The 16,112-nt window shown below is 35.8% G+C and overlaps 1 protein-coding gene across 2 annotated transcripts in view; it reads right to left on the bottom strand.

Moving 5' to 3' along the window:
* Positions 1-16,112, bottom strand: part of Necab1 (N-terminal EF-hand calcium binding protein 1) — a 157,428-nt gene that overhangs the window by 74,711 nt on the left and 66,605 nt on the right. For both annotated transcript variants that reach the window (XM_003479884.5, XM_063257540.1), the window contains exon 4: positions 7,980-8,005. In XM_003479884.5, the coding sequence (XP_003479932.3) occupies positions 7,980-8,005 (26 nt within the window). The remainder of the gene's footprint in view (positions 1-7,979; positions 8,006-16,112) is intronic.

Genomic DNA, 16,112 nt, shown 5'->3' with positions numbered 1-16,112 from the left:
CTTTTCTGGACTCATGGCTTCGATCCTGTCTCTACTATCATCATTTTTTTTTTTTATTTAAAGAAAAGGAAACGAAAAAAGAAAAGAAAAAAAAATACATGGAGATTAAAGAATAAAAGGGTAGAAAAATAATACTAAATTACAGACAAACAAAAGGTAAGAAATTGCCAGTTGATAAGTTACAAATTGTCTTCTTCGAAATGGCTGTTTAGGTTATAGAATTAAAGTATTTAGAATGACATTCAAAAAAGTGACCCTACAAACCATTCTGCTCTATGGCCGAACAAAAGCTCCGTAATATGATTATCAGTCCCACCTATTTGTTTTACATCTCTAAGAGGATAAGGTTAACCATATCAAAACAGAACAGAACATTTAAAAAAAAAATAAAAAACAATTTAAAGAAATACAGATTTCAAAGCAAGTCCACTGGAGATCTACCTTATCTAACTGTCTCTAGCTTCTTACAGATAGTTGTCCCTAACTTCACCCACTTTCTATACTTATTGCATATTATAGAACTAATCAAATCATTACAGGATGATGGAGTCTTTTTAGGTCCTCAAGTTCCAAATTAGGGAAGACATTTCCAACTACCATCGCATCTCTCATTCTCTTTGTGATAGCCGTCCCCATCTCTGCATATGCTGAAGTTGAGCTGAAGAAACCAGTCCAGAGTCATTTTAATCAGCAAGCAATAGATTGCTAGAATTTATATTATAATGCTACAAAATAAGCCTCGGGTTTTTCAGGTCTCTTCCTCAGAGTATTTGTTCCTATCCTCTCTGTATTATAGGGAAAACCAATTCATAACAAGACAGCGAAACAATTTCCTAGATAAACATGCAATGGATTAGACTTACAAAACTATAATATAAATGATCTTCCGTAGCTACTATGTTTTCTCTTGTTATTTTCAATAGATTTGTCGACAACACTGGCTTATTATAGTTAAATATACTATCACCTATTTTTATAAAAACTTATCTTTGACTGCATTGTAGTATTTGAGAGCTGTTACTGATTCATACCAGTATGGATATCCTTTACATCCTGTCATGCTCAGAGTAGTTTCCTCTACTTTTAGGGTTGATTCTAACACGCATACGGATTTCAAATAGGATCAGTCAAGGCCAACCAATAGTCTTATGATTCAGATACAATTAAGATCAGTCATAGTAAGACAATGTAAGTAATACAGGATTTCAGCTTAAGTCAATAGGAAAGTAAGGATGGTTACCATGGTATAACCTGCTATTTTTGGTTCTAGAGGTCTGTGTCCTCAAATCTGATATGAGTGGACAGACCAGAACTAATTTAATTCAATCTAAATATGGCACTAGGACTACTGTGTCTTTTAAATCGTTATACACCATTAGCAATGACCTCTGCTTTTTTTTTTTTTTTTAAATATAGTTTCAGAGCTGTCTCTACCAAAGACTAGCTTACCGTCTCTGCCTCATGTCTGCTACTCCACTTTTCTGCTATAATTTGTCCACCTTATTCCCTCATTCCATGGTCTGCCCCGTACACTGAGGCCTCTCCGCCACTGTAGCTGTAATCCTGATATTTCTTCCTCTCTTTCTCTGTAATGTCCTTCAGCGCTCTCTGTAGGGTTGGATTGGTGGCCACGAACTCCCACAGTTCCTCCTTGTCTTGAAAGTATCTTATTTCTTCATTAATTTTTAGAGAGAGTTTTGATGGATATATGAACTTAGGTTGCATATTTTTTTCCCTTCAGGACTTGGAATATTACTCCCCACTCCCTTCTTGACTTAAGAGTTTGTGTTGATAAGTCTGCCGTTATTTTGATAGATTTCCTGTTATAGGTAACCTGCATCTTTTCTCTGGCTGCTTTTAATATTCTGTTTTTTTGGTGGATTTCTGGGATCTCGATTATTATATGCCTAGGCGTAGATCTGTTTTGGTTGTAGGTAGCTGGCGTTCTGTATGCTTCTTTTATCTGGATATCATTTCTTTTTGCTATACATGGGAAATTTTGCTTTAATATCTCTGTGAATATTTTTTGTATTTCATTTTTGGATGTTCCTGCTTCCTCACTCACATTCTTTATTCTTAGGTTATGCATCTTTTTATCATCTTCCAGTTTTAGAATTGCTTCTTTCTGGTTCCTTGTTATTTTTAAGAGGCTTTTTCTTTCACGTTCATAAGCCCTAAATCTCTCTTCAAGTTTCAGAAGGTTGTCTTTAGTTTCTGTCAAGGCATTTTGCCAATATTCAATGGAGTTTTTAATTTCCTGATTTTCTCTTTGGATCTGTTTCATGTATTCTAAGTTATGCTTAAATTCTTCAGATGCTTCTCTTTCTTTTCTGATTTCCTCAGTTCTTCCATCTGTGTTCTCTTGGGCAGGGCTTGTCATTTCTTTAATTAATCTCTTTATATCTTGCCTCACTTGGATCAGGAGTACATCTTTAAATTCCTCTATGAGATCATGTAAATACTTTTTAATTTCGGCTGATGCTGAGTCGAGCAATGGATGGTTACTGTGCTTGTTCTCTTCAGTGTTTAGTTCTCTTGGGTTTAATTTCTCCTGTTGAACAGCTGGAGATTTTTTTTTATTTTTATCTCTTGTCATGTTTCTGGTTTCTTTCAGACTGTCCTGGAGTTCTCTGGCCCTCTCCGAATTGCTTAGGGCCTTTCAGAAGCGTGCCGGCTTGAGTTTTTGCTGTCCTCCCCAATTTGCTGTTATCTGGGGTAGGCTGGGATGCAGGGGCGGTACAGTCTAGTCTCTAGCCTCTGTGTCAGTTAGTTCATAAATTAGGCTGTACTTTCTGGTTGTCACTGAGTTGTGACCATTCTGCATCCGCCCATTGGGCCCCAAGCAGAGGCCTGATCTAGCCCCAACAGCTCCTGCCAGTTCTCCCTGAATCAGAAGCAGCTGGGTAATGGCACAGGATTCTGCCCAGGTCCCAGCCGTTCTCTTCCAAACCTCTCTGTGATAGGAGCTCTAGAAAAGCAGATCTGCCCCAAACCAAGATGGCTCCCACTAAGTTCTCCGTGCGGAGCTGAAGCCAGCAAGCAATCAGACTCTGCCAGGACTCAAGATGTCTTCCACCAGCCCTCCCTACAGGGGGTCCTGGTGATGTCACCAAGCTGCGATTTCTGCCGCCAGGCTAATATGTCTGCACCAGATTCTGTGTTATTGATTTCCCCGTGGTGGCGGGCCAGCTGTTCTCTGGCCAAACCCAGCCGCCGCGGGGTTTTCTATACTCACCAGAGTCCGGTGCAAGTCCCCGCTCCGGGACCGCCACACACCAAGCCGTCCACTTTTCCCCACCTCGCGGCTCAGCGCTGACTGGTCAGATTTCTGTGCACCGTTTAGATTCGAAACGCCAGAGCTCTGTACATCTGCTCTGGTGCAGCGGTGCAGAACTGGCTGCCGCCTGGAGTCTCGATCTGGGTCTCAGTTTCCGCAGTCCCCAAAAGCAACTCAGCTTTTCGTGTTGGGTCCACGAGTCTGTTCGTTGATTTAAGGGCGCGGGATTTGCAGCCTCCGGTCTCAGCACGACTTTAAATCCTCCAGCTGTACTGTCTTGGTTGATAAGAATCGCTATGGATTTGTCTGGTCCTCTCCATGCTGTCTTTTTTTTTTTTTTTTTTTTTTTTTTTAGCTTTGAGTTTGAATTCTCTGGAGAGATTCTTCGCTCAATCCCCTAGCACGCCGCCATTTTTCCCCGTACCTACTATCATCATTTTTTAAATCTACCTCTGTTCTAGTTTTGCTAAGCAATTCCTTTATAAATAAAGCAATTCCTTTATAAATGTTGCCATTTCTTTTTTTCACCTGAGAGATTATTTCTGACCTGATTTCTTCTAGAGCTTCATGGATTTGTTTCTTTACTATCATTTCAGAAATATTAAGTATGTTTATTCCATTTTCCTCTATGTTGCTGACTCCTAGACTTTGTCTGGGTATGCTGGAGGCCTAGGGTTGCATTTTTCTGGTGCATCTTGCCAGTTTCTATCTAAAAACTTTTATTTTGTTTTCTGTGTTGATTTTTGTAATTTTTTGTAAAAGGTAACTTTATTACACACAGCATATACTTTTTTAGGGCTTCTCAAGCAATAGATTAAACTGGAAAGAAAACAATAGAGGGGTGTGTGTGTGTGTGTGTGTTTGTGTGTGTAGGATAGAAACATGAAAGGAGTTATGATCCGCATGCTCTGATTGAGTATCAGAAATTTATTCATTTATAGGTGATTTTGAAGATTGAAGCTCAGCAATATTTTACAGCAATATTTACTCAATATTTTACAATCATTCACCTAGGGTGTTTGCCAGGTAGCCTTGGCACTTAGAGCCTGGAAAAAAACCTAGTCTTCTCATTTTCCAGCACCCCATCTTACTGGCAGTGAAGTTGAGGGAGCTCTTTAGTGTAATGGGACACCTAGTACTGATCTCCTGAAAGGAATCTTGCACAAAAACTAAAACAGTTATATTCTGTGAGTTTCCTGTACCTTTGGTTTTCATAACTATATTTATATATTTCATCTTTGTTAAAGTAGTTTAATATTTGGTATTAACCAACTAGATGAGCAAATACATTATTATATATTCTACACTGGTCACAAAATTTTCTCATAGATATGCTCTCAGATCAAGCACCCAAGCTACATGAATTTTATAACAATTACTCCTCATCAATCCACAAATATTTCAAAATTCTTAGCTATCAAGATTTGCAAACAAGTTTAGTAAAAATGAGTCAAATTATAAAAACGATCATAAACCAGGAAGAGTCAGGGAAGTAATATTATGTTCATGAACTTTTTAGAACAGAGCTAAAGATCACATGAATATAAAACAAAGCCTTGACACTAGGATTTAAATACAATTTTCTGAGTGAAACTGAATTGTATATTAGATGATAGTTGTAACATACGGCAAAAAGCTACACTAAGGAAGAGGTTTGCAATGATGTGTGAAGCATGAATGAACAATCAGGCACTGCTGTAAAGTACTGGTGGCTGGGTGCATTGGAAAAACCTTGAATAAGCAATTCTTTGAGGGATTTTCCATACAGAATGATACACACAAGTATACAAAGATAATATATGTGAGAATATTCATTTCAATAATTGCTCTAGTGGAAGCTGAAGTGACCTGAAAAGTTGTTAAAAGGGATTTGGTTGAAGAAAATGAATGCAAATGGAACACCATGCAGCCTTTGTAATAAGGTGAGACAGAAGAGTATGTGATTATACTCATTATATGATCTCAATGTTGGAAAACAATAAATAAATATATTTATATAAATGTCAATCTATGCACAAAATGTCTGGAAGGATACATTCAAAGCAGTTAGCAGTGAAGATCAGAAAAAGTGAAGAGAGGTAGGAAATAACTTTAACATTTTGGCTTACATACCTATGTGATTTTGTATCATTAACTTTTGAAAAATAGTAATTAGTGTTCCTTTAATAATTAAAATCAGTTATTTAAAAAAATCAATATTTCAATAGATTTTGAATTGTAGGTTCAGAGTTGAATAAGCTGAGAAAATAAGCCAAAACAACAAAATGAGAGCTTTAGAGTGTTGGAATTTTTAATAGGCTTCTAAGAAAAAGCACACACAATCTCCTTTCTATGTCAATCAAATACTGTCCCTCCCACACACAAAGGGAAACTTGTGTGGGGTGTGAATCTACATATTTATTTGCTGGCACTGAAGCATTTGGCTTTGATTAGAATCCAACTTAAATATTTACTTTATATTCACAAAATAACGAGACATGAAACGATACTCTGGAAATTAAAACGCATATTCTTGAACAGAAAGGGGGAGGATTATAACATGATTGGAAATACAATCATTGGATCTAAACAACAGAGCAATTCGTTAGAAGTAAAGCTCCATCTACTAGTTATTTAACTAAAACTATGGGGTGATATCATGGTGTAACTTTTCAATAAACAGGAAGAGCATGATAATTAAGTTCCTTTATTATAGAAAACAAAAATCTTTATAGATGATTAATGAGAATACATACTTTATAGAGTTTTTAAGGGACTGTGGAATTTAACACAATATTCTTTAATGACAATAGACAGGCAAAATAGCAAATAAGACAGAGCAGCTAAATTTTTTTTTAATCTTAAAAACACTTAGAACAGTTGTTTTCTCATCAGCTGGGCCTATACAGGCAAAGTTAAATAAAAATAAAAAGACTGAATGCTTTGAGGAAATGATTACTTTGGCCTGACATATCTAGATCTTTGAGGCCATTGGAATTCCCACCTTCATGAGCTTATCAAGACGAGCTTCTCTCTCTGCTTTACTGACAAGGACTTCCACTCATGGATGAATGTGGATCCCACCCCCATCTTTTGGTGACTACTGTTCATCATAAAAGCTGGTGGCACTGCTCCTAAGGACTGTTCTGTTAGCACGGTGATAGCCATGTGTGAATTGAGCTACTGCCCACATTGCGGTGAAAGCAACAGCAGGATTCTTTTTGCTGGCGTTTTGTAACCAGCAAAAGCATGACCTACTTAGATTTAAAAGCACTTGGCTTCTTCGTAGTCATACCTTGCTTTTTAAATTGAATTCTTATTTCTGAACCTGGGCTGTACACTGAGAAAGAAAAGGAGCACAGGGGTTTTAAGATCACTGGAAAACAGGAAAGCTCTCACTAGGGGCTGTCATAATTGTTTGTTCAGTTATTGCCTTGAAATCTATTCCAACACTTTGTTCTGAGATGATATCTCTCAATGTTACTTTTTTTTTTATCAAAATAAAAGATAACCAGTCTTAAATATTATAAATAGTCTTTTTAGTATTTTGGGCAAACTCTAAAATTTGAAAAACTAGAACATACTCAGGAAGGACTTTTCATTCAATTAGGAATTACAGAGAAACTCACACTGAATCATCTCAAGTGTTTTAAGCCCCCAAGATAATAACATCATATTAGACAAGACATATTTTTATACATGTATTTAAAACCTTCCAGGAGTCAGAGAAATATAGTCACTTCATATTGAATAGTTTCATAATACTCCAAAACTTTTTATAACAAATGAATAATTTTAGATGCATTTGCTTTTGTATACTTCTAATCTTTGGCCTGTATACCCAATTACACAGATGAAGAAAATAAACGAAGTGCCCATTGTAAAGATTATTTCCCCTATTGGAATCACTTGTTATCTTTTTTTTTCTTTCTTCCTTTTTCTTTTCTTTTCAAGAGAAAAAAACAATAAAAATGATATAAAATTTCAAAACAAGATAGGAGAGTAACAAGGGCTAATACAATACATGTTATCTTCAAAGTAGTTGCTCAGATTACAAGACATATGCATGAAAAATAGATCAAGCAGTAGAAACAAAACCTTTCTTTTCAATAATGAACTAATAGAAATTAGTAGTATTTTATACTACTATTTTATAGTATTAGTAATACTATATATATATATATATACCACATATATGTGTGTGTGTATATATATATATACATATAAATATATAAAATCTTTCTGTTTTCTCTTCCTTCTGTTTGGAATTACTTATTTTCTAAGTGATGTTTAAGGTTTGACACTGGTTTAAGAAAATTTGAAAAATTTATTCTTACCTTTCAAGGAGACAGCTTTGCAAAACAATAATTGCGAAATATTATTGTCCCTATCCAATATATTGTGAAGAGAACAAGGAAGTTGCAGGAGCACCAATTAAAAAATATATTCAAACTTGTGGAAATTAGTGCTTGTGAACTAAAGCACTGATTACAGTCACAATTCTCCTTCCATGAACAAATTGAGGCCCATTTTTTTTTTTCTGCAGAGAAACACACAGTTCAGCAAAACTTAAGGATAAAGATAAATCCTTGGATTTATCTTTTATTTTGGTCCAGTAATCCTAATCTATGATACTAACTTAAGGTGTGTAGAAATATATAAGGCAACATTTTCTTCTCTTTTAAAACAAGTAATAGGTTTGATTGGTCTTAAAGGAACTTACCACATAGTTCTTCTGTGTCAAGATTGCTGAAAAGAAAAAAAACATTATTACTTTGATAGCATTTTGAAGTATCTTGTTTTAGTTTTTTAGAGTTGGGGATTGAACCTCCGGGCTAGCAGATGCTAGACAAGTGCTGTATCACAAACTATATATTTGACTCTTTGTTTAAAATTTTAATGGTTAAATACTATTATGCACCAATCTGTATAATCATATGAATAAGTGGTAGGTAGGCTGTTTATCTTATGCATTCTACATTGTTTTAAAAATCACAGGTTATTAACAAAGACTATATTGTATTCTCTCTTTGAATAATTATCTCGAGATTTGTGTTTTCCCCTGTAACATGCTGGAGAAATAATACATGACAGTTAAAAAGGTAAGCTCTGGGCTAGGAAGCCTGAGTTCAAATCCTAACGCTACAATTTACCTTCTGTGTGACCCTGGGTATTTTACATTTATTTCACTAAGTTTTCCTGTCCCAAGATAAGGATAATAATAATTTCTGCTTGATAGAGTTTAACCGAGTTAACACATATACAACAAAGAGATGCTGGCACAAAGTGAGTATTTGAGTAACACCACGGGAACTGCTATACTCATATTCAAAAGTAAATTAGAATCAATGCTTACTTCAAGTGACTTCTAAAATAAAGTTACATGACTCCAAAGTTAGATGTAAGTAACAGAAATGCATTACTCTATGTCATGAGTGCAAAGCTCAGATGAAATGTTAGGGAACATAACGCATTCCTATCAGAAGAAAAATGCCATTAACCAAGGAAGACGGTACAAGAATGCTGGTCCAACACTAGGCAATAAATCAATATAGCTGATTGCATCATAACTTCAAAGAGAAAAATGATCATATTAACAAGAGCTAAATGAAAATTTAATAATAATTTCATAGTAATTCTTGATGTTAAAAATATTTAAGTAGAAAAGAACTATAAACAAACCTAAAGATATCCAAGACTATTAAAGATCAACTATGAATATCAATTAATTACAATCTTTGATGCTGTAAGTTGTCAAATGTCAAAACTCAATATAACTTTTAAAATTTATCCTCATTTGAGTAGCAGTAACAGTTGATGGACAGGAGGGATCTTTTAACAGCTCCATCACCCTTTTGTTAAGCAATTTTAAACTCATGAACTTGTTCTATGGTATTGAATAATAGATTTTGGCTAAATGATATCTCCACACTTTAGTTCATCTTTATGTACAATAGTGTTTCATCAGACAGAATATGTAGTCTCTTACAGTAGTTTTGGCATGATGTCTCAGCCATTACTTCATGTATTCCACAAACACATATAGCCATGTGCTACCACTGATACATGAGGTTTCAGTAAATACAAAAGTGAACAAATTAGATTTCCAGTCTCTAGCAACTCAATTTAGAAGTAGACTCAGACAGTAATAAATAATTAAATTACAATAAAATAGTTGATATGGAGGAGTTGGAGAACTGGTGGAAGGTATCAGGGAATATGTCAAAGAGGCTAACACATTTCAAAGGTTAAATATGAGTAAGAAGGCAGACCAAGGAGGGATGTTCTGGTTAGAAACATATCTGCAATCAAAATTAAAAGTACATGGACTATATCATTCAATTTCAGAATACTGAGTGGTTCCTGTGACTGTTAGTTTTGATGCATCAATTTGGATTGAGAAACACCTAGCAGATTAGTACAGCCTATTTCTGGGAGTGTCTGTAGAGTGTTTCCAAAGATGACTGCCATGTAGCCTGCAAACTCAGGGGAGAAGGTGAACCCCAATGGTGGGTGCTACCAACCAACAGGGTTGTAGTTTGGGTGGAACAGAGTAGAAAGAAGGAAGTGGGCATGTGTTTTGAAGAGCTTCAGTCTGCTTAAGCTTGTGGACCTGTCACTGCCATTGCCTTCGGACATCAATCTCCACTTTCTTCAGCCTTCCAAAGCAGACTCATACCAGTGACTCACCAGGGAGCCTTCAGGCCTTTGACCTTGGACTTGCATCCTTGATCTCTCTTGTTCTGCAGCTTCCAAATTCCAGCAGCTACTGGATCCTCCAGCTCTTCAGTGCACAGATGGCCACCATGGACTCTCTCGCCTCTAATTTCACAAGCTAATAAAATCCCTTCCACAATTATATTTTCTATAGATTCTGTTTCTCTACAGAACCTTAATCGATACAGTTCCCTGACTGGAAATTAGGTCATCAACGAAGAAATGGGATCAAAAATTTACAAGGCTTGTGGAGTGATCTAAGAAGTTTCTACCTTACCTTGTTACCAATTTGGAATCACAGAAGAATTTCCAGAAGATGAGAAATATGGCTAGACTTAAACTTTAAAAAGATCCTTGACAGATGGTTTGAGATTGGACAGAAGATGAGAAAAATGAGGCCAAGCCCACTTTGCAAATTATTCTAGCAGCCTGGGTCAATTATTCTAAGGGGTATGTGACCCAGAGGTGTGCAAGGCCATCCATACAGGTCAAGAACAGATATTTGAACTTCTTTCTATTTCTGTTTATAGTTCATCTTTAAATTTTAAAAATGTCTTTTTGTGTAATTTTATAGTGTATAACATTAATTCAGGTGCATTTAGAAAATTCATAAACAAGTAAACGTACATTTGGATTATAAGTGAGGAAGCATTACTTAATAGGGAAGCTTGATCATTAACAGTTCAGAAGTCTACTAATGCAGGCATAGGTGGGTAAAGGAGCAGAAAAAAAGCAGAAAAGTAGGAGTTTGAAGAAAAGCCAACAAAAGTGTTAAAAACATACTGGTTTCAGGATTAGATAGTTTAGGCACTTTTATAGTTTAGCTATTAGATGGCTTAGAATGATCAGACATTTTGGTCATTCAAATGCATGCTGTTTTCTCAGTGTTTTTATAGACTTAAGGCTTGAAAAGGATATTAAGGGTCACTTTGTTTTTGTGTTTTCCTCAGAATGGTTCATAGGTTCACAATGCAATTTATTTTGAGTTTCCCCCAAAATGAACAACCTCAACACATTTTTTGCTAGTTTTTCTTCTTTTTTATTAGAATATGCTTACAATATATAATGATTCATATTATGATATATCTCACATAAAATATGCATGTATATGTAACATATATGTATATATAATATACATGCATATAGGACATACCTAATTTACACATATATTCTAAAAATCTATACACACATCAGGAAAACAAGAATACTATTTTTTTGCAGATGGTGTTACCTTCATAAGGAGGACTTTAGAAGATGTCATGCATTACAGAAAACCCACCACACTCCTGCCCCTTGGAGAAGAAACTGCATATGCAGCAATCTCAATGACCAAAGTTACCCAAGCAGCAGTGTGCTGTACTAATAAATGTCTGGAAACTCATGGCTGCCATTTTGAGCATCTCTTGTAATTATAGAGGTTAAATGTAATGTTTATTAATCATTATGTTTTAATAAACTTAGTATTAAAATATTTATACAATGTTTTCTTTCCTGAAGTATATATTTCTTTTTGTCAGAATATATATATATATATATATTTTGGCTTTCTTTCTCTGTCTCTGTGTCTCTTTATTTCTGTTTCTGTTTCTCTCTCTCTCTCTCTCTCTCTCTCTATATATATATATATATATATATATATATATATATATATCTCCACTTTTACCTCCCTTCTTGCCATCTGGTCTCCCCCCTACCCATAGATATCCTTCCCATCTCCATAAAGTCTACTTTAGTCTACCTTCTGTTTCTTACCATCTACCTTTTATTTTGCTTTTAAAATTATTTATATTTTTGATTTCTCACATAAGAAAAGCCATGTGATATTTTACCTCCTATATCTGACTTATTCTGCTTGGAATTATGGACTCAAAATGTATATATTTCCCTGAACACAATTCAAATTTATTCTTCTTTATGGCCGAGTAGTACACCACTGGGGATGTATACCACATTTTCTTTATCCATCCATCTGTGATGAACCTGTATGCTGCTTACCAGGCTCAGCTATTATGAGTTGTACTGCTATAAACATGGGCTTGAATGGATCACTGTAATATGATGTCTTTCAACCATCATGGAATATACACAAAAGAGACATCTAAGTCATTATTGAAAATTAAATTATTTTGACTATAAGCATAAAACATAAAATTTCAAAATAGTTTGCATGACAGTAGCTCTATATTTTCCTTATTAAAAGCCTATACTTGTTAAATATGAAAGTGCTTGTGGCCTCAAACATGCCTTTATTCAGTTGTTTTTGCATTATGCTGTTCATGGTGATTAGTAAGACAAGCTTCTCTTTTTGACAGTAGGCTCACACGGGTGGATTCTAGGAGAACTGAGATGTATTTCCAATCTGTAATGACTTAGATTTCTAGTTTCTAGTAAGCTATAGACAAAACAAGCCTAGTGTATACCTGACAGTATGCAACCATTTCCTACTTCTCATGTTTATAAGAGGGAACTGTATGATGAGATCATACTAATATGAGACAGACAGAATGAGAGAGAGAGAGACAGAGAGAGAGAGAGAGAGAATGAGAGGAGAGAGAGAGAGAGAGAGAGAGAGAGAGAGAGAGAGAGAGAGACAGAGAGAGAAACAGGATGCTGGCTCTAGCATAAACATATTCTTATTAAACCAGAGAGGTGTAACCACAGAATGCATTATCAGCTAGATAGCAGAGAGAGGTAGAGAACAAAGATATTCATGGCACCATGATTGGCAACGGTGTATATGGGGGACAAACTAAATATTCATTACATGAATAACTACATAAATTGTGAATCATTACAGAATCATTGAGATATATCCAAAGAGCTGTTAATAACTTGGAAAAATGCTTATGCTCAAATTTGTGTAAATATAAAGCTGTAAGTAAGTAGTATAAACATACAGGACCAGAAAACACATTTCTAAAGCTTTGGAAGAAAATGGACACTGATGTCCACAGCGAGCCATACTACTGGATGCTAGGTCCAGGTGTGCTGGCTTTCCTTCTTTATAGTTTTCCAGTTCTCTTCTATAATCTTAGAAGATTTTATTCATAATGAGAAAAGGAAAAAGGAAAAAATTGTGTTTAAAAATGGAAGAAATAAATGGTGTTATTCTGTTCCATTAGCTTCCTATGAGCCTGTTTGGCATAGATTGCATTTGATCTGTCAGTTTGGTCCTGGCCCTTTAATTTTGCAAAAAGCACCATTTTGACATTCTGAGTGTAACACTGACACAACACACATAGTTTAATACCATTCATTTGCAATCCTTAGGGATAGCTGAAACTGTTTTGGCTTTATTCTTCTGTGTTGGGGCACTCTGAATTCTAACAAAACCAAACCATCTTTTAAGAAGAATGTTTACTGCTTAGGAAAAAAAGAGAAAACACTGGAGATATGCAGCCTGATTTCTGTTGGGAATTTTGAATCCCCAGCTTACAATTCTAGGTTACTATCTCAAACATTTTTCTATTCAGATTAACACTGTTAGTTGTCATTTTGAGGTTTCTTCTCCTACAAATGTAGCTATTTTTTACCATTCCAACTTATTATGAATAAGAACAAAGGATTGTTTTTCTTGTTAGAAGCTATCATTTCAAACTCTTCCTTTGATTTGTGCTTATATTAGTTTCGCTTTTTAGAACCAAAGTGTCTGCGTATGTGTACCTTTGCTGAATCAGCTATAATCCTAGCTTATGTTTTAAGGAGCTTGCTAATCATCTTTCATCAGTCTAAACAGGACCAGTGAAATTTCTTTTTCGACTGGCAAAACAGTTTTCAGAACACTACTAGGCTTTTTCATAGCTAGAAGGTTTAATTTTGGTTTACAAAAAAAGACATTTACTTCTCAATAGTATCTGAGGCAAGGAGAATCAGATTCAGTGAGTAGGCTGCTTAATTATTCTGATGAAATTATTGCAGTGTTGCACACATTGGTTTTTTGGCAGATGAGCAGACTGACTAACAAATATATTCAGTGTGTGTTCTTCACTTTATGAAATAATATTATGATCTCTCAATTCATGAAGGATCATCTGAACAGATATCCTTCCATCATCATCCAAGCAAATGTACTGAGGTGGGTCTGGCATTCCAAACAAAACAGTGTTAATGAAAATCAGTGGAAGTTGTATTGGAGATTAGAAGACAAATAGCCAGATCTTGCAAATATTTTTGGATGGTATTGAGCTTCAGGAACTGTTAATCTAATTGCTTACATAAGAATGTGGTTAATTGTGCTTGCTTTGGCAGCACATGCACTAAGCATCCTGTTAATAGAAGATGGACAGTGAAGATTGTAGGAAAGTCTGAGACCAAGCACTGGATGTGATCCCTTAAGATGAGATGCAACAGATAAGTAGCCAAGTCATTTGATCTCTGAACTGAGAGAATTTAACGTAGAGTAAGGTGGTGACATACCAATGACCAAAGGAATTTCAGGAACAGATGCTATTCAGATGTTCCTGCAGGCAGAGTCCAAATGTTTTAGTCACCAGAGACTGGAAATGACAGCTGAAAAGTAGGACCTAGAATGAATACGTGCCTTATTTCTAGAGACAGAGATACAACACAGGTTATCAAATAGGGGCTTGGTCTCTGCAATGAGTCAAGAAAGTTAGAACCAGAGGAAAAGTAGAGTTTGGTTCTTATCACGAATGCAAGTACTGAGTTGACAGAGTAAGGTAATATGAAAGGCCATGATGTTAACATAGTGTATTTGACACTGCGCCCTGGAATATAAGTAAATCATGTTTACAGTTCTTTAACTCCCTTCTGTGAAGACCATACTTATTCCTAGAATCCAGAGTGGGCCAGAAAATGTCATTCCTAGGCTAAATGGCCCAGATGTATGAAGGAGAGGCCAATGGAGACTCAGGTAGCATTAGAAATCTAATTAGCTGGGATTGTGGACTAAGGAGTATGGAGTGATCATTGTACACTTTTCAGTTGGAGCTCCTCTATCAGAGGAGGCTGTAGAGGTCCAGCTTATAGGCGATCCCATAAAGAAGAACCTCTAATATTGAGGCCAATTAGGGTCAAACTTAATTTTTGCATACAAAAACTATGTCTCATCTATGGAATTGGGAAAAATTTTCTGTAATCTATAAACTATTCATTTACTCATCTTGATGCATTAATTAAACATTTTCTATGTGCATTGTAATGGACTGATATGTAGTCAAATCCTAAACTTGGTACTTGTGACTGTGTTCTTATTTGGAAACAAGGTCTTTATAAGATGCAATTAAGTTACAATGAGATCATACTGAATTAGGATGGACCCTAATTCTGTGACTTTTTTTTGTAAGAGAAAGAAGAAGAATATTTGAGCAGAGAGATCATGCAGAGAAGTTCATGTGAAGATAGAGGCCAGTGCTAGAATTATGGTACCACAGACCAACGAATACCAAAGACTGCGTACATCAACCAAAACTGGAGGAGGCAAGAATACACTGAGAAATGAACTTGGATTCAATATGTAATTGGAGTCAACAGCACATGGGGTACTCAAGCCCCAGGAAGAGCCAAGATACCTAAATCAAGTGAGAACCCGAGGAGCCGTGGAAGAACCCACACACACACTCTTCATGCCATAGCACCATGTCATCAGAATTCAGACTAATAAACTCTTCAATTCTTTTTTTTTTCCCCTCTTGGACTCTAGTTACACCAGAGTTTAGGTCCCACCAATGCATATGAATGTTTTCAACAATATACCCAGCACTAGGTAGGAACCTGATGGATGCTTTTTGAATTGAATGTATCACTTCAGACACCAGTGGAGGAAAAGGAAGGCCTGAGAAGATGGTCACAGGATAACTAGGAAAGACTAGTGTCTTGAAAGTCAGATGAGCAACTTTAAGAGTTTATCATATTGAAGAAAAGCAGGGTAAACTCTGGAAAAGAACATCACAATTCACGTTTACTGCCTCCAACAGTTTTTGAAACAGAAGTTCAATCCTTTCCAGAAATCTAGAAATGCTGGCAGAGCATAACCATGACTTTGAGAGATAAGACAGACTACTTCAAATGAAGGAGCGTCACTTACAGTATTTACGAGCTGGAACCAAGATGCTGAGAAGGAAGAGGAGGTAATTGGTGGAGACAGGCCACAGAAGACACAGGTCAGTAGGGACCTAAG

Source organism: Cavia porcellus, unplaced genomic scaffold (assembly GCF_034190915.1).
Source record: "Cavia porcellus strain 051 isolate PalLab524CR breed Dunkin Hartley unplaced genomic scaffold, mCavPor4.1 scaffold_10, whole genome shotgun sequence".
In the NCBI taxonomy this organism is placed as follows: Eukaryota; Metazoa; Chordata; class Mammalia; order Rodentia; family Caviidae; genus Cavia; species Cavia porcellus.
Note: the sequence above shows the minus strand (reverse complement) of the source record. Positions and strands in the feature narration are given on the sequence as shown.